This window comes from Phallusia mammillata, chromosome 6 (genome assembly GCF_965637545.1).
Source record: "Phallusia mammillata chromosome 6, kaPhaMamm4.hap1.1, whole genome shotgun sequence".
NCBI classification, from domain to species: domain Eukaryota; kingdom Metazoa; phylum Chordata; class Ascidiacea; order Phlebobranchia; family Ascidiidae; genus Phallusia; species Phallusia mammillata.
Genome location: NC_137257.1, coordinates 4,235,746 through 4,258,034, shown reverse-complemented (window position 1 = coordinate 4,258,034; position 22,289 = coordinate 4,235,746). Strand labels below are relative to the sequence as shown.

The following is a 22,289-nucleotide window of genomic DNA, read 5'->3' as shown; positions in this document are numbered from 1 at the left end:
CATGAATTTTGTTGCAGAAATGTTTACTGTTGAATTGCTGATTAATTTAGGCGAAATATTTTTAAGAAAAGTTTATTTAAGTAAAGCTAAAACGATATGTTTAAAAAATACATCTGCTTTCTTACTTTCCTAACAGTGCACATTAATTTTACCATTTTGTTTTCCAAACAATAACTTTTTTTCAGAAGCAGTATTTTCGTATTTTTGAGTTAAACATGATAAAAACTGACAGAATGTCAGATATTATGCTAAAAACCCTAAATATTGCAGTTGATGCAGTGACAGGAAAACAAATTTTACCAAACCTTGACCTCAAGCAACTAATCCAAGCAATTTCAAAAGATGATCACAATGAAGTCGCTGTCCTTATCCAATTTATCAGCGAAATTAACAGAACTTTTCATGTCTCATCCACCTTACAGAAAAGGAAACATCTCATTGCTATTGTATTTTGTTGTCAACTTGAATGGGCTAGGAATCTTCAAGTAAAAGATGCCATTTCAGCAATGGGAAAGCATGTCATCACTTTTATTGAACAAGTCAAATCGATACAGGACAAAAAAATCGGATACCTCGGACTATCATCGCTGGTCAACTGTTGTTCCAATGACATTGCATATTTGGCAGTGAATACCCTGATAAAAGACATTGCAAGCAAAGATAATCATCTTATAAGAGCAGCATTGCAGGTTATTCCACATTTAGTTCTTGTGGATCTTGTACCGGTTTTGTTTCCAATTGTTGAAAAAAGATTGACTCATAGTTCTTCTGCTGTGAAAGTTCAGTCAGTAATTGCTCTGGAAACTATGTTGCGTATTGCTCCTGAGTTTGTCACGAATACTAAGCAGCATGTTAAACTACTTCTGGCAGATCGAGACCCAGATGTTATGTCAGCTGCACTGCCGTATGTGTCACATATTGTCATGGTATGTTGAGTAATGTTTTTTGCTGATTTTACTATTGTTAACTTCTAAGGAGTGGGTTAAAACCAGTGGTTCTCAAACTTTTTTATTGTCGGAGCCAAATGGTTTTTTTTAAGTGTGCAGGGAGCCGCAAAAAAACGAAACCTTGATAAAATCACTAAAGAAGATGACTTTGAAAGCTAAAATAGCAATGTTTGGTGGTTTTCTGAGGTCTGGTGCGAGCCGCAAAATAAGTAGTTGGGAGCCGCATGCGGCCCCGAAAACCGAGTTTGAGAACTGGTTGAAACACTATATAGTCTACTTGTAGATTATAAGCCCTAGTGATGGGACAAGTACCTGGTACTCGGTAGCGATGGTATCGAACGATTTCAGTGGTATCGATACTCGTACTCGGTATCGAAATATTTTGTCTCAGTTTTCGATACCAACATGCGAGTACCGATGGCCGATTTACACCATAAGAATACGGGCAACTTTTGGCCAATATTTGCTTCGGACAGCACAAAATTAGGAAAAAGTTCCACCAAGTTACGTATATATTTTTTGCTATCACATGGTGATTACATTTTTCGGCATGTGTGTGTGCACGCCTGTACCCCGACCATGGCAAATAATTTAGCCAGTGATATACAACTAAGTACAACACTATACTTACTCTGTACAAGTACTCGGTACTCGCTTCAAAACCTGGTATCGTCTCATCACTAATAAGCCCCCCATAGGATGTTTGAGACTAGAGTAAATTGTTGTTTTCATAGCAAACGCTCACCTGACATGAACAGCGCCAAAAGCACTTTCTTAAGTCCCCAAAATATTATTTTTTATGTATTTCTTGTCTTTGAAAATATGCGATAAAGTGGTATCATGCTGTGTTTAGTACCACCCTTGTTATATAGCTGTTTTTTTTGACAAAATATCTTTCAACTTCATATAGTTATAATGTTTTTATTTTTATTGAATCCAATAGTAGTTATGCTAAGCCAAATATCAAATCAAAAAAAACCAGATCTAAAATATTAATATGCACTGATGTTACAATTTTTTTTTAAAACTAGCTCAAATGTGTATTTGTTAACATGTTATGTTGTATTTCTTAGAAAAAGCCAGAGGATTTTCCAAAACTGGTTGACAAACTGTTGTTTATTTTGAAACAAGTTGTCAATGGCAACATGCCCATCTCAATGACCAGGCATGGAATTTCTGCTCCATGGATCCAAATTCGCATCGTAGAAATGTTATCACACCTAAATATTAACGAACAACAACTCAAAGACCTAGCTGATATTTTTCAAAACATTCTTAACAGAAGTCAGGTTAGTATTTAAGTTGCAAAAAAAAGTACCTGGATTTTAACTGATTTTTGGTTTTTAGATGTCAAGTCATGTAATTGCATTTGCGCTGGCTTATCAGTGTATTAATGCAATTTTACATCTCTTTCCACCAACTGACCCAATTTTTCAACATGCCTGTTCACATTTATCTACTTTTATGCACTCTAAACAAGCTAATTATCTGGTTGCAGGTAAAATATAGTAAATTTATTAATAAATTTATCTGGTATAAAATGTGCAAGTTAATGTTGTTTAATGTTTGCTTGTGACATTTTGTTTATTATCATTGTTTATGTCCCATTTTGTAGGACTCAATTTACTGACAAAGATGTCATCGATTGACCCCAAACTATGCAGCTCATACCAGGATAAAATAGTGCTTTGCTTAAATCATGCAGATTTGTCAATTCAAAAACAGGTTCATAAAATTAAGTTTTGTTTTTTTGAATTTTGAAATTTTTAAACAAATTGTATGATAATGTTATCTTTCTTACCTCTTTCAACTTTGGATATTTTAAGTTTCTGCAATGGAAGTGTGAAGTTATTTAAAATAAGCAGTTTCGAAAACCCTCTTCAAAATGCGATGCTTTTGAATTTTATCCTTTGTACCTTGCTTTCAGTTTTTTTGTTTATATTAGGCTCTAAAGAATGCAATAGTGGTTACATTCGTAATTTACAACAATAGACATTGATCCTACTGGAAACTTTGATGAATGCAGAGAACTTCAAAGTGGTCTCACAACACATGATAAGTCGGCTGAGCAAATCTCACTGGCCAAGTTCATTTATTTCAACTTCAAGTGAAAAAGTTTCCAAATTGGTTGAAAAATATCCTTTTTAAATTTCAAACTTTTTTTTGTAATTTTCATATTTTTTCATGTGGTTTCATATTAAAAGTTGTAATATAAGAACACTTTTAACTAACTAAGTGCATATCGGTTATTTTATGGACATGTTTTGCACTTTAACAATATCTTCCACATTTGCTAAAAGTGATGATTGGAAGTTAGAAACTTTTCACTTGATTTTGGCAGCTGCTGACACTAATGCTTCCCCTGCAATTTTTGATCATATAGTTGCTTGTGTTTCCAAAGGTAATAATACTATCATTATTGACATTTAGATATTTTTAACATTTCTATGCAAGTTGCTTTTTCAAACATTTTATTTTTGTACTTCCTTAAAAATTGATACTTTTGGTTTCATTTTTTTACAGACAAATCTGTTAGTTGCATACTCTGTTTAATCACATAGAGATTGTTAACCCCAATTGTATCTACTTGTTCAGAAAAAACTGTCTGGATTATTGCATAATCTGGTTACTTGCATAAAAAAGCTTGCCAAATCGGTTATGCAATTAACTGATATTGTCTGTACCGCTATCACATATATGCTTTTTGATGTAATAAGCCAGTTTTGAAAAACCTAAATTGGTAAATTTTTTCTTTGCAAATGTCAAAAAAGTATTGCCTCAAATAATTGGTTTGTGTAGCGAGTGAAGACGTACTTCAGTTGGAATTGCAAAGATGCATTGGATTTAAAAAGCTTTCTTCCTTGCACTTTCGTGTTGTAACTTGGGTATGTTAATCAATACATGTTTTGCAATCATTCAATTTCTAATAACCTTATTTTCCAACAGGAACTGTGCTTTCTTGCTAATCACTGTAATGGTACTGACATAAAACTCTTGATTGATGTTGTTTTGAAATTATGCTCTGCACTTGACAAGGTGGGTAAAGTGATTTGTATATTATTTTTATCAGGTCGCTTAATTTGCATAAATGGTGTACAAAGTCTTGGATGTCCAAATTAAATAGTTCAGTGTTTCTTTAAAGTTTACCCTTGCACCAACCATTCAAAATTTGCATGTCATAAGAAACAACCAGTGTAAAAAAATAAATGTACAGCATATCTTTCTAATGTTTGGACAGTTGGTCATTTCAATGTCACAACAAAACATGAATCAAATTCAGTGAATGTGCACAAACAATTGCTTAACTTTGTAACATGTTGTTTAATAAAACCTAGTTGAGAAATTGCTGGTTCAGAGTGTGTTAAACAAGCAGAGGCAAATTTATAATAACAAGTGGTAATCGATTATTTTTAAAAAGTTTAGGTTTTTCTGATTTAAAATAAGGTACTGTGAATAATGTTATTTCATATGATGTGATTGTTTAGGAAAAAGACTATGAAGAATGTTTGATTTCTATGATCCTCACTGTGACAAAACTTTGTGCAATCTGTCCTGCAACTGATGAAAATCTTTTAGCACTGATTTGTAATGTTGCTGGTGAATTTGCAATAAATTCGACTGTTGTGCAACAGGTCAGTGCAAACATCAACTTGACTTGGTTGCAAAATGTGTGGTTTATGCATAGATGTGACATCAAACAGGTTTGGTGAGGCATGGTTTTCAGCCTGTTGCACCCAATCAACTGGAGTGCTGTAAGGTGGCTATGTTAGCTCATACAGCCATCTCTCATCATAAGCTGCATTGATGAGACCTTATAGATCAGTGGTTCTCAACCTTTTTGCCTTTGCGGACCCCTTTTGATACTGTCAAGCTAATCGCGGACCCCTTTGGAGGTTTTGGTATTTTTTGTCCTTTTTTATTAAGCAACCCAAAAAAGGTGCAGAATATACCAACCACGTTTGGTCCAGGACCAAAATTTCAATCATTTTAAATGGGCTGCGACATCGGAACTAAGTTATAAAAAGCCATTACATTGTGATGTGACGTTGTTTGCCACTGAAAATTTACCCCTGTTGCATCACAATGGGGTTTAAATGTCACAATGCATTTTGGTTTGACGCATAAGAAGAACGATTTTAAACAAGTTTCATGCTATTTTAAAACGCTGAGACATATTTTTTAAATAGCGCTTTATCAATTCAATATCGTTGTCTGCAAAATTAGGAAGTTGTCGCGGACCCCCTGAAAACGCTTTGCGGACCCCCGGTTGAGAACCACTGTTATAGGTGGAAATCGTATACACTGTTTGTAGCTTTTTTGCAAAATGTATCTGAGATAACATTGTTATAAAATAGGGAAGTTAGCTTGATTGATCAAAAGCTTTTGGTACTTTATTCAACACCTACAAAATATCCACGGAAAGAGAGTGATTAGCTACAGAGCTGATTTGAAACATAAAAAACTTGGGCGTTATGCTACTCATTATGAACAATGATTGAGCCTAGTATGGGAAAGATGTGCATACTTGTTGAAGAAACTATGGTTTTGGAAATGTTTTGACATTTGATCAAAGATTTAACGCAAACTTTGTTGTAGGGGTTTTTGAAAACTAATTCCGTTGCAATTTTAATTGTGTGTTAAAGAATCACATTTTGATTTATTTTGTCTTAATCAAACAAATTTTCTTTGCAGAGATTGCATGAACTGCAACTGTTTCTCCAAAATCAAAAATTTCTCAAAACAATAGCTGATATGCATAAAACAGAAGTAAGTAACTCAGTATCATATATCTAATAGTCTTTCCAATTGTTACCTTGCAATTTAAATCAGGTCTTACTTGGAAAATGTAAGTAATGTTCATGTTACCCAACCATGTACCATGTGATCTAGCACAAAAATTTTAGTTTTCTTTTTTACAGTTCGATTCCAAGATGAGTTTTTTGGATAAATTCATATCAGAATCAAAGGAACAATGCCAAAATGTTGAAACACAATTTTCACTTGATGTTCCATTCACTAAAGAGACCACAAAACCTCTCACTATATCAGTAAGTCAAAAAGAAGCCCAAATTAAATCAGCTACATCGTTTCTTGCCTCTGCACTTCCTCAGAAGAAAGATATAATGCAAGAAAGCTTCCTGAGCAAATCTATTTCCACAAGTGACCAGCCTGAAAAGGTTTGGAGTAAGCAGGGTTTTTCAGGTCGCCAAGAGAGCACAACTTTAAAACCTGTAACCTCAAGCAGCGATCTTGTATCTTCACTGTTTCCAGTTACGAGTTCAGCAGGGTCATCCAGTACGCCTCCAACGTTAAATGAAGCGCTCCAAAACCTTTCAGTCATCGACGAATCCTCAAAAGAAGACCGCGCTATGCTTGACATGATGAACGACATGCTTATGACATCACAGAGCGATAGTGACGTCACCGACACTGCGAGCCCGTTTCGTTATCCGAAGGCCAATGGGTGATAACTAAAAGTTCATTAAACAGGTGTTTTAGTTGTGCTATATGCACGACGGTATCATTTAAATACGGTACAGTAAGTCTTCAGGCAAGTATAGTGCTTAAGACAGATGTGTCATGTGTGATATCCGGTGGTGGGATTCCAATTTTTGTCAGTCGGTTCTCACAAAAGTTCTATCATATTTTCAGCCAGTGCTGTTACAAAAAGTCTTAACCATTAACGCTAACCGGTTCGCTGATTTCATAAAATTTCGTGAGACGGGCCTATAGAATTGAAACGAAAATCGAATATTGCGTTTTGCTTCATTGTTATCCTCGGTTACAAAAGAGCGGTTGTGGCCGGGTGGTTATCATAACCCTATTGTGTTCACAAGGTTGTTGGTTCTAACCCGATCTCGACCACTTGGTTTCTGTCTGGGCAGGCTCCAACCCAGTGGAAACGAATAGGTTGAACTTAATTGCAGTCAACAAGCAACTGTGTCAGTGGATTTTAACTGTTGGTTCATGGAGCACTGGTGTTCCATGATGAGTTTTTGGATGGTCCACAGGACGTTAATTATATTTGGTTACGAACTGAAAATTGTTGCACATAACATATTAAATATTCAGTACGAAAAAAGCTTATCAAGTTATTGGCTATTTATTATTAGCTGTCAGTTGTTTGATATCACTCCTCGAATTTTTTATTGAAGCAATATATTCAAGTCAATGCTTGGTGTGGATGCTTTCTTTATCCTTACATATTATTGGACTGGTCCACGTTATTCATTTAATTGAACTGGTTGTCCGTGACCTGAAACCGGTTAAGAACCACTGCCCTTACGCCACTTGGCTCGCCGAGTTTTGTGTCAAACCTCTTATCGTATTGTGTCCTCTCTGGACATTTTTTACGCTTTGAAGAGGTTGGTTTCTAATCTGGTTTGAGGAACATAGAAATTACAGAATCCCAACTTATGAGAATTAGGCCTATTCAGTCACATATGTCAGTTATCAAGCCGAAAAGGAAAACAATGTATGAATTTAATAATAATAGCTAAATGTAGTAATGAATTCCATTACTATGGGTAAACACTGGTCAAAACCGTTGTTTGGCTAGTTTATAAACGTCTAAGGTGCGGTGGGTTGCAAATCCTACGCTGCAACCTGGGCTGGAATTCATTAATTGTTACTTACAAACAAGCGTGACATCTTGGTGTGTGGGTTTGTTTTCATCCACTATTTAAGCGAGGTATGTTTACGCATTATAGGCCGTATTTAGTTCTATGGGTATGAAAAGGAGTTACAATAACGATGTAGGCCTATAGTTTATTTATTTACCAATTAATAAGAAATGCGGTGTTTTTTACAGTATGTAGTAAAACACAAGATTAATCAGGGAGTCGAACCGCTTGTCATACGGGTTCAGGTTCGGTTCGGGTTCACTTCGTTTTGTTTTTAAGGGTTCGGGTTCGGTTCAGGTTTTTAAAAATGAATATTTTCGGGTTCGGGTTTTGTTCCGGTTTGGGCAAACTATCCGGTCCGAACCGGTTTGCGGTTTTTAAACCGGTTCAAATTTTCATTCGTTTCAATTTAATTCTACCTATCATCTTCCTGGCCTTATCAAACCCCACAAGATTTTTGACCGTGCACTGTTATTTTTGACACGCCCTAAGTGTTATCTCGCGTATTCTTCAGTGCGCTGTTTTGAAAAAAAATCACAAAATATAAAACAGACTGCATTTTTTACTGGTTCAGTTCCGGTTCGGGTCCAACGCCAAACAAAATATAGGGTTCAACTCCGGTTCGGGTTTTTAGAAAATCGTAATTGGCGGTTCGGGTTCGGTTCGGGTTTAATGAAATTAACCGCTCAAACCTGTTCGCGGGTTCGGGTTCAGTTCCGGTTCGACTCCCTGAGATTAATTGAGCCGTGTGGAAACTACAGGACTACAAATGTGGCTGCGTTGCGTTCATCTTGGGTCTTTAAAATATTAAACTATACACGCCTTAATTTTTTTTTACGAATCACTTGAAAACCGTATATTTCTTCGGACAACACTCACCTTTGTCAAGGTTTGTAGATCCTCACATCGGTGTGTACGCCAACTTTTGAGTCTAGTTGCATCAGTTTTCCAATTTATGTGGGGACCAATAACAATTAAGCGTCATGATTAAGCAGAGTTATAAGTCGAACCGGGCTTCTGTGGTTATAGTGCTAAATTTGAATAAAATTTGCTGGATTAACACAATTTCACCAACTTTCGGGCATTGTTTAATAACAGTTTCGGGTCGGGTTTTTGAATTGTAATTTCGGGTTCAGGCTCAATAAGGCCATTTACAACTCCATTGAGCACGAGTTGAGTTTATTTCGCTTGGTGAAAGAACACAAATGCAGTAAAACAATCACCAAGCATTGTGTTATAACACTGATGATTGTTTTTGCGGGTATTCGGTTGCTTTGGAAGTTTTCCGTTTTGACATAATTTTACATGTGGTAAAATCCCTGCAGGAACTAAAAAACTTGGCCCGGCTGGTAAAAACGGTCGCCACGCAGGCACGTTCCAAACGTCACAGACTTTGGACCAGCTTCCGTTCAGTAAAACGTCTGTTCTCATTTGTCAAGTTAAAACATGCAAATTGAGTGATGTCTTCGTTTTAACCCCCGCAGCTGGCAGAAATGCTTGGCACAAGATATATCGGTTTCCTTCTAACACGGAAATGCTTATAGCACTGCTCATTCCCTTTGTGTGACCTAAGGACTGTTTGTTTCCATGGTTGTTTTGTTTTCAATTTAGTGTGACAACTGTAATGGTATTTCTACCCAAACAAGGCCTCAAAATCAGCTCTTAGTTTTGTAACTTCGAACCAATATTGGTTACATAAAGGTCCACTGCTATAACAACGGGTAGCAATGTATTCTATTGTAGCTTTTGCTGTCTTAAAATAGTTTTGTTTCCAATTTATTGTGGGTACTATTGGTGGCATTTTTATTTCTTAGTTTTGCCAATTTGAACGTATAATGGTTACACTAAATTCTAGTAACATATTTTTTTAGAGCTTTGGCTGTCTTAAAATATTCTTTCGTTTTTTTCCTATCTTTTCCAAAAAAGACCAACTGCAAATTTGTCCCTATGTTTCTATCACCAAGCAAAAACACTTGCACCTAAAACTAAACCACCAAGCATAACTAAAACATTTCTGTAACAATTTAACACATCATGGCGAAGGTGATGTTTTATATGAATACAAAAAGTGAAAACATCAATTAATTACAGGAAAACAAGGGACTTGTTTTGTGCAATCAGGTAAACATTGTACTAAATGTAAGCAACAATTGCAGTAGATTGCTTACAAATTAAAAGTTCAGCACAAATTCTGAGAAACTTTTTCATGGCAATGGCTTAATTTTACAATTACAAAGGCATATTACACAAAAATAACATTTTTAAGTTTCCAAAGGGCCATTGTCAGGCCTAAATGCGTGGCAAAAGCAAAGATAATTATATAAAGCACAACTATTTAACTAAATGTGAATATAACACTGCTATAATGGGTGACACAATATGTGTTTCACTTAATTTACATACATCACTTATAGATGGAAACCATTCAATAGGTTATTGTTGTTCCTAGTACATTTTATGCACTATTTTCTGCTTTGCCTAGCATTAAACAGTACCTATTTATTGCTTGTTAAGCATGCTAACACAGAAAAGATACACAGGTATATATATTGTTTGATAACGATTAAATTACACACTCTAATAGTAAGGCAGTATAGTGACTTAGAAACTGAAAAATGCTTTATAGGGCTTTTAACATTCAGAGGCCACGTTTTCTAACAAGAATAAAAATGCATGATCTAAAATAACCTCTGCATCAGAGAAAGGACGGCTGAAAATGAAAGCAACTGCATTATTTGCATACATCACCCATTGGTTTGCCGATTCATAATACGAAGAAGGAAGAGTTTGTCACAGTAGTGTACACCACCTACTAAAAAGGTTACCACTTTTCTTGTCACCTGATTTAACTGTTATTGTGGTGTTTCCAGCACTGTTTCCAGGGACATTTGCCTGCAAAAAGTTATTTGTGAATGAAAGTTATAAAACATATATTACATGTTATATTTTGGTTAAGATGACTTACCAGTTTCTGGTCCATTTTTGATTTGATGTCCCTTGCCATAGTAAAGAATGCCTAAATAAAAAAAGAAGTAAAATAAAATGGGGACCTCTGTGTAAGTCAATGTCTTATTAATCTTGGGTATATCAACCCTTCAAGACACAAAAATGTTTTTTTGGGGTCATAGTGCTTAATTGCCTAAAATTTCTGTTAGGTCTGCAAATGCTACACTACAACAAATAGTCTATGACCGTCTTAGCAATTAAATACTCATGTGCCATTGTATCAAAGTTCAATAATACTTTGCATTTAAAGAGTCATCAGTTTGTGAGCTTACACCAACCACTATGTACAACAAATGTGTGGGGCATAGAACTTGCACGACCACACATTTATTGGTATTTAGAATCTTAGTACCAACCTCATCTACATTTTGTGAGGCTTTTGCACTTGTTTCCATAAACTTGATTCCATATTCGATTGCCAACTAAAATTTAAAAAACAAAACATGAATTTGCAGCACCACATGTAATTCAAAACAGTACCAAAGCTATTTTTTCTGAGAAATATTATTACAAAACTTGGGAACTGGCTTACTCAGCCATACTGTTTTAAGTTATGAAAACACAAAACTTAAAAATACAAAAAAAACTTGTTGCATAAAAAGGTTTTCAACATACCCTTTCCCCCCTTTCTTTTGAGACAGTGCGCTTTTCAGTCATGTCACACTTGTTTCCCAAAATCATTTTCTCCACATCTGCTGAAGCATGCTAAAAACATATAATTGAGGTTATTTAAAACTTTTAGTATGCAAAATGCTTATTTCAATACCCTTTTCATTCGTTTCTTACTTGGAACAACAAAACCCATTAAGTTTAATGGTGAAAATAACGGCCCAAACGGGTGTAACTGATGTGGCCTTCATATCACTGATGATGGCATGAGCATTTGCCAAGACGTTTGAACAATAAAGCATGTCGCTTTTTACGTCTATTTGGGCCATTATTTTCACCATCAAACTTATGAACAGATCCGTATATAGTGTTCCAAAACCTATTAAGTGTAAACAATACACATTAGTTAATTGAGTTTACAAATGAAGTTCTTAACTTGGTCTCTCACTGATTTTGATTACTTGTATTCATGTTAAAGTACCCCTTAAGTTACCCTTGATTGTAAACCTTTGATAATATGTTTATGGTTAATAGACATTTTGGTTAAAATTCGTATGCAGCCATCCCGGTTTCATATCAAAGTTTTGCAATAAAGAAGCAAATTTGACAGGCGATCAAAATACTGGACAGTGTTACTTACTTCTTCAATGTTACGAATCCAGTTTTTGATATTGTCAAATGATTTTTCATTGGTAATATCATAAACCAACATAATCCCCATCGCACCGCGGTAATAAGCAGTTGTGATAGTTCGAAATCTTTCCTGGCCAGCAGTGTCCCTAAACACAGAAACACCATTTTACTGCTACTGGAATTTGATGAAACTCTGATATATTTTTCTAACCCGTTTCGGGCTACCACATTACTGTTTGTAGTTTTGTCGCATTTTTGACATTACAGAATGAAAATTTTTTTCATGCTATATTTGTTCTTTTCATTTTTAAGTCTGTTTCCTTAGTGCTTGATTGTCAAAATATGTAGTCATATTTATTTACACGTGCACATTTTACACATGCAAATTTTACAATTAGTGATAAACACGAATGAAGTGTTGGTTGCCCCACAACATAGACAACACAATGAATACAGTAATCACACTTGTTTTCTCCGCACAATACAATGTTCATTTCCAACATACCATATCTGTAACTTTACTTTCTTCTCATCCAAATCAATGGTTCGAATTTTAAAATCAATTCCTGCAATAAACAAGCATGGTTGATATTTTCTTCAAAAGCCATTAGGTATTTTTTTCTGAAGGAAAATTATAAGAAAACTTACCGATCGTTGAAATAAATGTTGAATTAAAATGATCTTCGGAAAAACGAAACAACACACATGTCTTCCCAACGCCACTATCTCCAATTAAGAGTAACTTGAAAAGATAGTCATATGTTTTTCCACCACCGCTAGACATATTCCCAGGAAATTGTAGTATTTTTGCAGAATGTAGAGAAAGTTCTCACAATTTTACCAAAATATCAAAAATTACAGGGCTATTTTTATACGTCATGCATCGCTTCTAACACAATTTCACTAGGAATAAATAGTTAAGGTAACTTGTACATCGACAATAGAATGAAAGTTAAATATTACAAGCTTTTTCAACAGAGTAATTTCTTGTTTTGTTTAACAACAGAAACCCGTTGTTTTGGTTTCGCATTTCTCAAAGTTGGCACTTTTCTGTAGCCTGTAGCGGAACAAAGTTTATTGAGCCATGAATTTATATCATAAACAACTACAGCATGGTTATTGTCTGCAGTAAAAATGTCAACTGGATTTGCATTAACTTTAAAATCTTCGTTTTACGACTATTTGATGTGTGCAAAGATACTCGACTAACTCATTATCCACGGTGGCATTCTGGCCAATGATTTATTTAATTGCCGGTATAAATTTGAAACACGTTCGTATATTTGTTTCGATTTTGTTTGTTTTTTACGTCTATTGATGTACTACCGAAAAAAGTGTGTTTTATTTGTTTTGAGTCATCTTAAGATTTTAGCTTTACGAAAATGCTGCTATATGCATGACAAGACATCTGTTTAACTTTAGAACCTCAAATTTCTTTGTTCACGTACCCTATCTTTCTTAGAATGCGCAATGCGCTGCAAAAAAACACAGAAAACCAACCGGCTTTCGCTTACTTCTTTATTAAAAATTTAAATTGCATGATCTCACAGAAATATGATGTTACTGAACCAAAAAATCTGATTGTCCTCCGAAATTTAAAAAAAAATCTTCTTTTCTGGCGAGCATAACCCCCAGGGTAAGATCCATTGGCTTGGGAATATAGTGTCCGTGTGTTAATCTTTAATTTCATTACGTTTTGAATTTCAGTTGAACCGAAAGCGGTGTCTATAGACATATATATATATATATATATTATATACGTAGCCTACATTGGAGAACAGTAAAACTCGGCTAAGCCGGATTTGATGTTTCCCGATCCCTGTTTAATCCGGACAAATGTTTTGGCCCAAACGGGTCCGTATTAACCGGATGAAGAGGTTCACTGTATTTTCATTTTATACGTTTATGAAAAAGGGTCGCCCAAATAACCACATCAGACTGCATGAATGAGTTATTGAATCCACTGGGGAATCCCCGAATTAAAAAAACTTTAAAAATAGTGAACATAATTTACAAAAAAAAAACACAACCAACAAGGCACCACTAATAACTGCGGGCAAATTAGAAATTACCAAATATTTTGTGTTTGTGAAAGATGTGGAACAAACATGATCTTTGTTACAGACATTTTGTAACTTGAAACGAAGTTATTTGTGAATCTTTTCAAATATATGTATATATATATTAAAGCAAAGAAATAATTCAATAAACGCCAAGACTTAAAAAGCAAAAACACAACATAACTTGAATCGAAGTCAAATCAACTTGCTGTGTTTTACGAAGCACCAAAAATAATGCAATGATTCATTGTCAATAATCGTGTGTGTCACTTTGTATCACGATTTGTAGCTCGTTATCGACAAACTCGGTCACGCAATTAGTTTTTTCAAATATTGGTGTGTCTCACTTAAGACTTTTCAAGTCACTTGTAAAAATGTAGGCCAAACGGAAACAGTTTAAACAATCGTGAGATAATTGGTTTTATACAGCTTCGAAAGCAAATAGATAAGTTTAGTAGGCAGTTGTATATGTATGTTCTGTTTGGTAGGTTTTACTATAGCTATATGCATATTGAAATATAAAGTAAAGTACTATAATGATCTTGGTAGATTTCATACAGATAGATTCACTGGTATTGTTGCACCAGAAAACTATAACTGCCTGTATGCAAATAAGAATTGTTTTAGATTTGACAAACATGTTTACTGAATTTACTGAAAGTTTGAACAAAAACGTGCTTGATTCGGTCTTGATTTCACATTTCACCAAATTTTAGGTCTGGATATGACTTGAGTTGAAAAAAAGTTCAGACAAAAGGCAGTTGCTTATTATGTATTTAAAATTTCTTTTTTGTGTGTTTGTTACCTAAAAACGTCTTTTGCCTTTAACACATACATTTATTGCTTTCTGTGGGATCAAGAAAAAGTATAATTGAACATTTCAAAATTTGATTGTGTTTGAACTGCACGTATATAGACTAACGAGCAATTGTGTTATAGGACACAAGCTATACACAGGCTTTTTACATTCGTTTTAGTTGGGGCTACCCTACAATAAACGCCCTTTCCATTCGATTGGCAGTAAGCCACAGGAAATGTCAATTTCCGAGTTTAAATGCCAATATTGATACATTTTTTTCTGCCTGGCTCCAGTTTCATGCTACAACATATAGGGTTTGTCCAGCAATACGAAACAAAACGCATAATTGTATTTTTGACAAATAAGTTTTGGTTATTTTTTTGCATACTTTTCTTGACACAGTATGCGGATTTTCGCAACTTTAGGTTTTCTTCTGATTTTCAACTGCACTACAGTGACGTCATCACTTGTTTATGACGTCGACATCCAATGTCCGAATTTTGCTCTAGTTTCGAGTCGAGAAGACAAAAAAATGTTACAGAAAATTTTGGAAGATGTTACCTATACAAGATATAAATGGGCTGAAATCATTCATGTTGTTGGCAAAGGGCTTAGTCATAATAAAAGGTATTCTGATTCATAGGGCTTGGAAATTAATTTAATACAAAACTGCCAGACACCTTACAGTAATACGTACGTTCTATAGCAGTAGTTCTTCACCTTTTTGGTGTTGTTTTCCACTAAAGTCAATCACCAAGCCCATATCTCGCCTCTGAGAATTTTGTTTATCGTATTTTGTGCGGTACATTGACTATAATGTTCTTAAATCGATTATATATACTTAACTTTGTGACTAGACAATCCTATTTATGACGTTTAGATATTCGAAAAAAACAAAACAACAATAAAGGTACCATCGAATGATACAATTTTTCTATAGCTTGACGTTTCAACAATCGCTATTGTTATTGTAAGTTTAAATTGAGAAACTAGCATAATTGGGAAAAGGACCACATTGCCAAATATGAATTAGATGTAATAAAAAGTATTAGCATTAATTTGTTTTCAAAGACGTCGTTTCAGGAAAATACTTTGTGTAGAAATCTTGGAGTTACATTTACTTACCAAAAACACAAGCAACAAAAGTTATTGGAATGGGATTCAATGTTAAGTTACTGCAAGCATGCTATGCTTGGATGCGCGTACTCTGTTTTACCTCAAAGCAATACTAAGTACGTCAACACTACGAAAACATGCAAAGGTAAATTTGTCTTGTGGATATTTTACTTTTTTTGCAATGTGTTTCTATAATGCTGAACATGTGAAGAAACATCGGGGTTATAAGCAGGGTTGCCATCGACTTGAAACCAAAAATATGGACAACCGAAAAATTAAATTTGTATGCGAAACGAAACAAACGTTTTTGAACAAATGTTTGCATTGATACGAGCCATGACATATCATTTGCAATATTTTGGCCAGAAACAATCTGTTCCAGCAACTCGTTGTTCGTAGAAAATACTAAAAGTGCATCTCACAACAGGCCGGGTCTCGGTTTACTTTTACTTGTAGCAGGGATTTGACTAGTAATTGTTGAAAATAAGACAAAATAAGGACTCCAGTCAAAAATAAGGACAAATCTTAGAAATGAGGACGGTATAGCAACCCTGGTTATAAGACTTTGGCAATCTTTTTAAAATTCGCTTGACGAGTTGAAGCATAATCCACAGAGCTGTTCTCAAAACCGACTTGTTGTTACGTAGTTCTATGGTGTGTTTAAAACGACAAAGCGCATTTCCCTTTCGACCTCCATACTTTGGCTGCGTTACCGCTATTAAACGAGCCCAAATTCCTAGTGGAGCCACTAACTTGAGAACTCACAATAGCCAGGTTTGCTAATTTCCGGTAGGTGGCGCAAGGCTATTAGGGTTGCTCTGAGGTTCTGACCCATATACAGACACAAAAACCCTGATCGGTATTCGTCCCCGGGAGGTTCCTGGGTTCGAACCCCGTGAAAAAAAAATAATAATAACAATATATATAATAATAATAATAATAATATAATCAACCTAAAAACTTGTTCTTCATTTGCATCATATCAGTTTGCATCATTTTTGCAGAATATACTGTGCTTAAAAACGACTTTACGTACCACATCGAGGACGGCATTACAGACTATATTATCTGGTCTTTAAAAGAGTTGGGTATTCCCCGAATAAAGAAGATTATTGGTGAACTTTTTCCCAGTGATAAATATGACATTGCGATTTTCGAGACTCCGGACAAAGATAAGACGATCGCATTTAGTCACGTGCATGTCTTTGTGCGTCCACGCGTAACGGGCGATTATTTTGTTTTTATTTAAAAGAAAGCTTGTTTTTCAGCAGGTTGTATTGTTGGCTTGTTATATTATGCAGTGTTAAACAGTACAAACAGTACATGTTTTGTGGAAACTTTTTTTCTTGGTATAATACAGTGGTTCTCAAACTTTTTTATTGTCGGGGCCAAATGGTATTTTTTAAGTGTGTAGGGAGCCGCAAAAACAAACGAAACCTTGAGAAAATCACTAAAGAAGATGACTTTGAAAGCTAAAATAGCAATTGTAGCGTCGCACCTTCAGTGCAGCGCCTGGACAAGCTACCAGTGCGAGCAACAGAATTTTATTTCGACCAAGATGAATGACGCGCGCAATAAACGCGGTTTTCTGCAAATATAACAACACTAGTAAAAGTCAGAACGAGGAACAACGACAAACGCATTTACAGGAGAGAAACAGATAACGTACCAAACTTTGATCGGTCCAGGCATTAGACTTCCCAGTTGGAAATCACAGATTACGGTTTTCACACTGTAAATATCGTAAGGCGTAATGAGTAAAACATATAAAAACACACCAAGATACAGGCTATTACATTAAAACACACCGGCGTACAGCAATGCAACCAAGTCACTTCCTCGCACAGATCGATGTACGCCGAATCTTGCCCACAGTAAATTAATCGGGTCACAATATTCCAATGCTCAGCGCAAAGTTCACAGGTCCAATTTACTTAGGTACAACTTTTGCACATTTGCAGTAAAATTTCTGTTTCAAATAGAATCAGAATGTCGTTACTTAGCTATCACAACTCACTTTCATGCGTTCAGCACATCACAGACACTAATAAACTAATAACCATGCGGTCTCGCACAAGGTAATCGCACCACAATGGATTTTACGTCACAAAGTCATTGTTGCGACAATAGCAATACCAGGACGATCTCCCTGGCACCCGTACATAACAGTTTGCGCCGCTAGAGGCAAGAAATCTTACAGCAATGTTTGGTGGTTTTCTGAGGTCTGGTGAAAGCCGCAAAATAAGTAGTTGGGAGCCGCATGTGGCCCCGAAAACCGAGCTTGAGAACCACTGGTATAATATATGCAAGCGCTTAGTTCTTACTATAACCTCTTCCATCTACATGTTTTTAATGTGATTGAGAATATAACTTTTTATACATTAGTATATCTTTATGTTGAGTTTGAGTATATCTTATATCGTTTTTTTATATCTTTTCATACATGTTAAACTGCATTTACGCAATTTCTGATTCTTTTTAGGCATAAAAACTGTGTAATGCATCAGTATCTCACTGCCAAAAAAGCACAAACGAAGCTTTAAGTTCACCAGGTGGTAAATAGTGAAAGTTTCACTGTTGGAAACAAAAAACACACAATTGAGCTGATCCATATTAAAATTTGTCTTTTACTTGCACTTTTACGGGTTAAGTTTAATTCACGTTTGCTAAAGTTTTTCTGACCATTGTGAACCCACCTTAGTATTTCTGGGCCGATTAAATTAAACTGCTATGAATGCTCAATTAACCAAATAAGGTTGCAGCAAACTATGAAGTAAATATTAAGTTGTTTCGTGTACTAGTGTGTTTTATTTGTTTGTTCACTAGTCATGTTGATTTTATTCGGGTTGTGACGCATTTTTGAACTTGACTTTATTACTGAAGAGGTTGAGAAGTTTAAAACAACTTTTCTAATCTCATTTGTGTTTCTGCACAAGCCTTTCGTTGAAAACAATTCACACGTGTTACTTTTTTTTTAAAAAGCTTTTTTTGCTGAAGAGAGATTTGCTGGACCAGCCAGTCGCATATACGAACGAATAGTAAAAAAATACGGATACAACAAAACAAACAAAAAAATATGTCACAATTATCATAATGACGTCACAAATAATGATCGGACGACTTTGAATAATCTCTTGAACATGAATGGAACGAAAAAATGCATTATTGTCAAACAATCATTGTCGTCGCGCCAGCGACTGGAATAGTTGGTGGCATGACGTCAGAAGGCAAAAGTTGGTCACTAGGTGACGTAAGATGTTCGTAAATGTGATGACTCGTGCGTGACGTCATTGTCCCGGTGCCGGTGTGAATTGTTGACGTGGTTTCGTCGTGGCTGTCGCTATAGCAACTGTCGCTGTGGTGATGCGGCAGATCGCGACGCACCATAAGCGTGACGTCAAACTCTTTGTTCGCGTTCTGCAGCGAACGACCTTGTGACGTCATAGGATCTTGTGTGATCAGAAAATTGGGAAGATACTGTTGAGGAATGGGTTGTTGCGTGTAGCTCCTTGTTTCCGGTGTTCGAGATTTCATTTTCCAGACAACAATCAGCACCAATGCTATGACCACTAGAAGCGCTAAAACTCCCGTCATCGCGTAGACCCAGATTGGAATTGCTGACGTATTGATTGGAAGCGGTGACGTGGTGGCAGTGACGTTTGCAGTCATGAAGTCATCACACTGTTCAATACCAATCCTATCGGGGTGTTGATATGAGGCAACAATACACACAGCGTAACGCGTGCTTGGTTGCAGTCCCGTGATCTCTTTGGCGACACCTGGCGAAATCGGCAAAATGGTATAATCCTCCATCCACATAGCGGCGGTAGAGAGTCGCGAGTTGTCTTCACTTTCGATTTCACAACTTTGACACAACATCTCGCCGTACATGACCGTGAAAGTGACGTAGGGTGGTTCTCTGGTCGCCGCGTAATCAATTGTGACGTCAGAGTCAGTGATGTCACTAAGCATGAAGGCGTACGAAGAGCGTGTACACTGGAGGGCTTCCACATCGATACTAGCCAATGTGACATCACTAAACGAGTAGGGGGTGGAGCATCTAATGTTGCCACTAGCAACCACTGATGTTGTATGGGTGAACCAGGTTTTGAGGTAAACCAAGTTACAGTCGCATCTCCAAGGGTTGTCGTGTATTTCTACTGATGCTGTAATAGGCAGGTTTGCAAAGGCCCCTGACTCTACACTGCGCAGCTGGTTCGACGACAAGTCCAAGTTCTGGAGCTGTGGAAAACCCTGCAAGTCCCCGTGAGGTATTTTTCCAAACGTTCCAGCCGAGGCGAAGACATACTGAATGCTATTGAAGGACAGTAACAAGTCTGTAATGTTTTCTGGCAAATCCGAAGGAATATTGCTCACTTTGTTGCGGCTGAGGTCCAGGGTGCGCAAATTTTGTAGAAGGGACAGTCCCTTAAGGCCCCCGACGTCCAGTTGATTCCAACTTGCGTCCAGGGTGATAAGCTGGGAATTCCCCGAAAATGACCCTGAATCGATAACGTCAAGTTTGTTGTGGTCAACACGAAGGCTCTTAAGGCTTGCGGGCAAAGCATCCGGAAGTGAGGTCATCTCGTTGGACGACAAAACAAGCTCGTCAAGGCTCGACACGTCATCAAACTTGACCTGAGACATTCCCTCATTTGTAAGGTTGTTGCCGTCGAGGTTAAGGTTTTGTAGGTTGCCTAACCCCTTGAGTGCGTCTTTACCGATGTACTTAAGCATGTTATTGCTGAGTGACAAATATGTCAGTGAGGAGGGAAGACCACACGGAAATGACGTCAGTTTGTTGTTGTGTAGGTCAAGTTTCTCAAGGTTAACCAGCTCTTTCAGACCGGCTTCAAGTTCAGGACTGTTTCCGATATTGTTCCGTTGCAGTAGAAGCACTTTGGTGTCACTCGGTATCCAAAGCGGCAAGGTAGTGAGGTTCTTTTCGTGACAATAAACCGTTTTCCTTCGCGAGTCGCAGCGACATTCGCGCGGACAGCATTTTGACGTCATAATGAATGTAGCAAATGTGAAAATAAGCAGCAGCCACTGTCGCGTCATGGCGAACAGTTTGAATTTTTGTGTTTAATAAATATAATTTCTGCAAAAGATAATACAGCTGATTAGTTGGAATAAACGAAGAATATTGAAACGTTACCCGGCAAAATAAACTTAAAAATGCCGCCAGATTCACTGTAATTCCCGGGGTTGTTCTGTTTATTGATTAAACTGCCGCCAAAATGGCCAATTTGACAATTACATGTACTTATTTATGGTCACAGATATACGGACCAACTGTTTAAACCAGTTATGCATGACACTGCGCAAATACATTTTTTTGACAGTAATGATATGTATCAACTTACTGAATAAACGGTAAATTATAAATTCGTAAAAAACTTTCACAGTATGCTCAGAAATAAAATTTATCCATTAAGGATAACCAATAAACTTCAGAAGTACGTAAAGAAAACCTTAACCACTTCAAGGTAAAAAGTTTTGTTTTGGCGCAAATGCCAATCCACACCATTTGAAGTTTTCCGGTTCGCGCAAGACATTAAATTTAATATGGAATCCCAAATTGCTTTGAGCTATGAATTTGATAGTCTAACATCAAAACCAATCTTTCAGCACACTTTTTACCGCACAGAACGCCGGAGCAGTAAAAACCAGACATTGGATGTCTGACAATTTTTCTATCTCGTCTTTCTACTCCCTGGACACGCAAAATCAACATGTCAAACGGGCCGTTTGCTCCACTGACGTTATGCCAACAAAACTAGTCAGAGATAGCATCAGTCTACAACTCCATATCACCTATGTCCATTTAGCCAGGAGAGTTTTACTCATTCTACGACACTATTACGTCACAGAAACGCCTCTTTTTAGATAATAATCGATGTGACATCACAAGGAGTATTTTTTGAAACGTGCGCCATTGTTTGTTTTGTAATTTGGCAAAGTTACGAATCGCTTGAGACGGTATTGTCACGCAAAACATGGGAATTGATTGGCTGCTCCCTGGACAGAACACGGAAAATATCCAATAACGCAATTTGATAACTTTCTCATCGATTTTCTGCTTCGATGACAGCGAATACAATCATATCTTTGCTTGTCCTGACGAATCCCAATAGGATTTTTTTTCTGAAGTCATTCTTAGTTCTAGTATATTACTAGTTCTAGTATATTACGCAAAAGTTTTGAACATATTTATATAATTGTGACGAAATGATTTACACTAAACGGTAACTCTGAAAAGTTTGTCAAATGTGAAATTAAATCGCAGTTATAAATAAAAAAAGGTGCAAATCTTACCAAAATAAAAATACAAGAATAAAGTACCTAACGATAAAATATTAGATTATTTCATGACAAAAATCATAAAAAGGAACTAACAGTCTTGTAAAATGGCGATCCTATATATCCCAAAAATGTCAAGTTTATTTCTGATCTGACATAATCGTGCTTTTAATAATTGTTTAATCCAAAGAAC

At 36.2% G+C, this 22,289-nt stretch overlaps 4 protein-coding genes and 1 long non-coding RNA gene across 5 annotated transcripts; 2 read left to right on the top strand and 3 right to left on the bottom strand.

The window, feature by feature from the left end:
- Positions 1 to 189: 189 nt before the first annotated feature.
- LOC145232740 (AP-4 complex subunit epsilon-1-like) lies at positions 190 to 7,130 on the top strand. The gene is made up of 11 exons (XM_080097409.1): positions 190 to 926; positions 2,021 to 2,236; positions 2,295 to 2,445; positions 2,563 to 2,672; positions 2,940 to 3,090; positions 3,184 to 3,348; positions 3,747 to 3,832; positions 3,894 to 3,983; positions 4,433 to 4,579; positions 5,640 to 5,714; positions 5,852 to 7,130. Exons 1-11 carry the CDS (start codon positions 216 to 218, stop codon positions 6,413 to 6,415), a joined length of 2,466 nt encoding a protein of 821 aa, XP_079953535.1. The 5' UTR covers positions 190 to 215; the 3' UTR covers positions 6,416 to 7,130.
- A 2,477-nt stretch (positions 7,131 to 9,607) lies between these two features.
- On the bottom strand, positions 9,608 to 12,746 carry LOC145232612 (ras-related protein Rab-8A-like). The gene is made up of 7 exons (XM_080097273.1): positions 12,467 to 12,746; positions 12,324 to 12,384; positions 11,826 to 11,964; positions 11,192 to 11,281; positions 10,933 to 10,998; positions 10,536 to 10,586; positions 9,608 to 10,462 (listed from the first exon to the last, which is right to left on the bottom strand). Exons 1-7 carry the CDS (start codon positions 12,600 to 12,602, stop codon positions 10,361 to 10,363), a joined length of 645 nt encoding a protein of 214 aa, XP_079953399.1. The 5' UTR covers positions 12,603 to 12,746; the 3' UTR covers positions 9,608 to 10,360.
- A 2,260-nt stretch (positions 12,747 to 15,006) lies between these two features.
- LOC145233351 (uncharacterized) lies at positions 15,007 to 17,288 on the top strand. The gene is made up of 3 exons (XM_080098064.1): positions 15,007 to 15,304; positions 15,778 to 15,938; positions 16,798 to 17,288. Exons 1-3 carry the CDS (start codon positions 15,081 to 15,083, stop codon positions 17,040 to 17,042), a joined length of 630 nt encoding a protein of 209 aa, XP_079954190.1. The 5' UTR covers positions 15,007 to 15,080; the 3' UTR covers positions 17,043 to 17,288.
- Positions 17,289 to 17,321: 33 nt separating this feature from the next.
- LOC145233352 (uncharacterized) lies at positions 17,322 to 18,011 on the bottom strand. The gene is made up of 3 exons (XR_013861069.1): positions 17,602 to 18,011; positions 17,463 to 17,525; positions 17,322 to 17,381 (listed from the first exon to the last, which is right to left on the bottom strand). It is a non-coding gene; the product is annotated as an uncharacterized LOC145233352 (long non-coding RNA).
- A 745-nt stretch (positions 18,012 to 18,756) lies between these two features.
- Positions 18,757 to 21,989, bottom strand: LOC145233350 (leucine-rich repeat transmembrane protein FLRT1-like). The gene has a single exon (XM_080098063.1). It carries the CDS (start codon positions 20,852 to 20,854, stop codon positions 18,962 to 18,964), a length of 1,893 nt encoding a protein of 630 aa, XP_079954189.1. The 5' UTR covers positions 20,855 to 21,989; the 3' UTR covers positions 18,757 to 18,961.
- Positions 21,990 to 22,289: the final 300 nt, after the last annotated feature.

Coding starts and splice junctions, on each gene's coding strand:
- LOC145232740 (XM_080097409.1), top strand. CDS start 216: ATGATAAAAACTGACAGAATGTCAGATATTATGCTAAAAACCCTAAAT. Junction 4,580..5,639: donor ATTCGACTGTTGTGCAACAG/GTCAGTGCAAAC, acceptor TTTTCTTTGCAG/AGATTGCATGAACTGCAACT. Junction 5,715..5,851: donor CTGATATGCATAAAACAGAA/GTAAGTAACTCA, acceptor CAAAAATTTTAG/TTTTCTTTTTTACAGTTCGA.
- LOC145232612 (XM_080097273.1), bottom strand. CDS start 12,602: ATGTCTAGCGGTGGTGGAAAAACATATGACTATCTTTTCAAGTTACTC. Junction 11,965..12,323: donor AAAGTAAAGTTACAGATATG/GTATGTTGGAAA, acceptor TTCTGTGTTTAG/GGACACTGCTGGCCAGGAAA. Junction 10,587..10,932: donor CCTCACAAAATGTAGATGAG/GTTGGTACTAAG, acceptor TTTTTTATTTAG/GCATTCTTTACTATGGCAAG.
- LOC145233351 (XM_080098064.1), top strand. CDS start 15,081: ATGCGGATTTTCGCAACTTTAGGTTTTCTTCTGATTTTCAACTGCACT. Junction 15,305..15,777: donor GGGCTTAGTCATAATAAAAG/GTATTCTGATTC, acceptor TACTTTGTGTAG/AAATCTTGGAGTTACATTTA. Junction 15,939..16,797: donor CACTACGAAAACATGCAAAG/GTAAATTTGTCT, acceptor TCATTTTTGCAG/AATATACTGTGCTTAAAAAC.
- LOC145233350 (XM_080098063.1), bottom strand. CDS start 20,854: ATGACGCGACAGTGGCTGCTGCTTATTTTCACATTTGCTACATTCATT.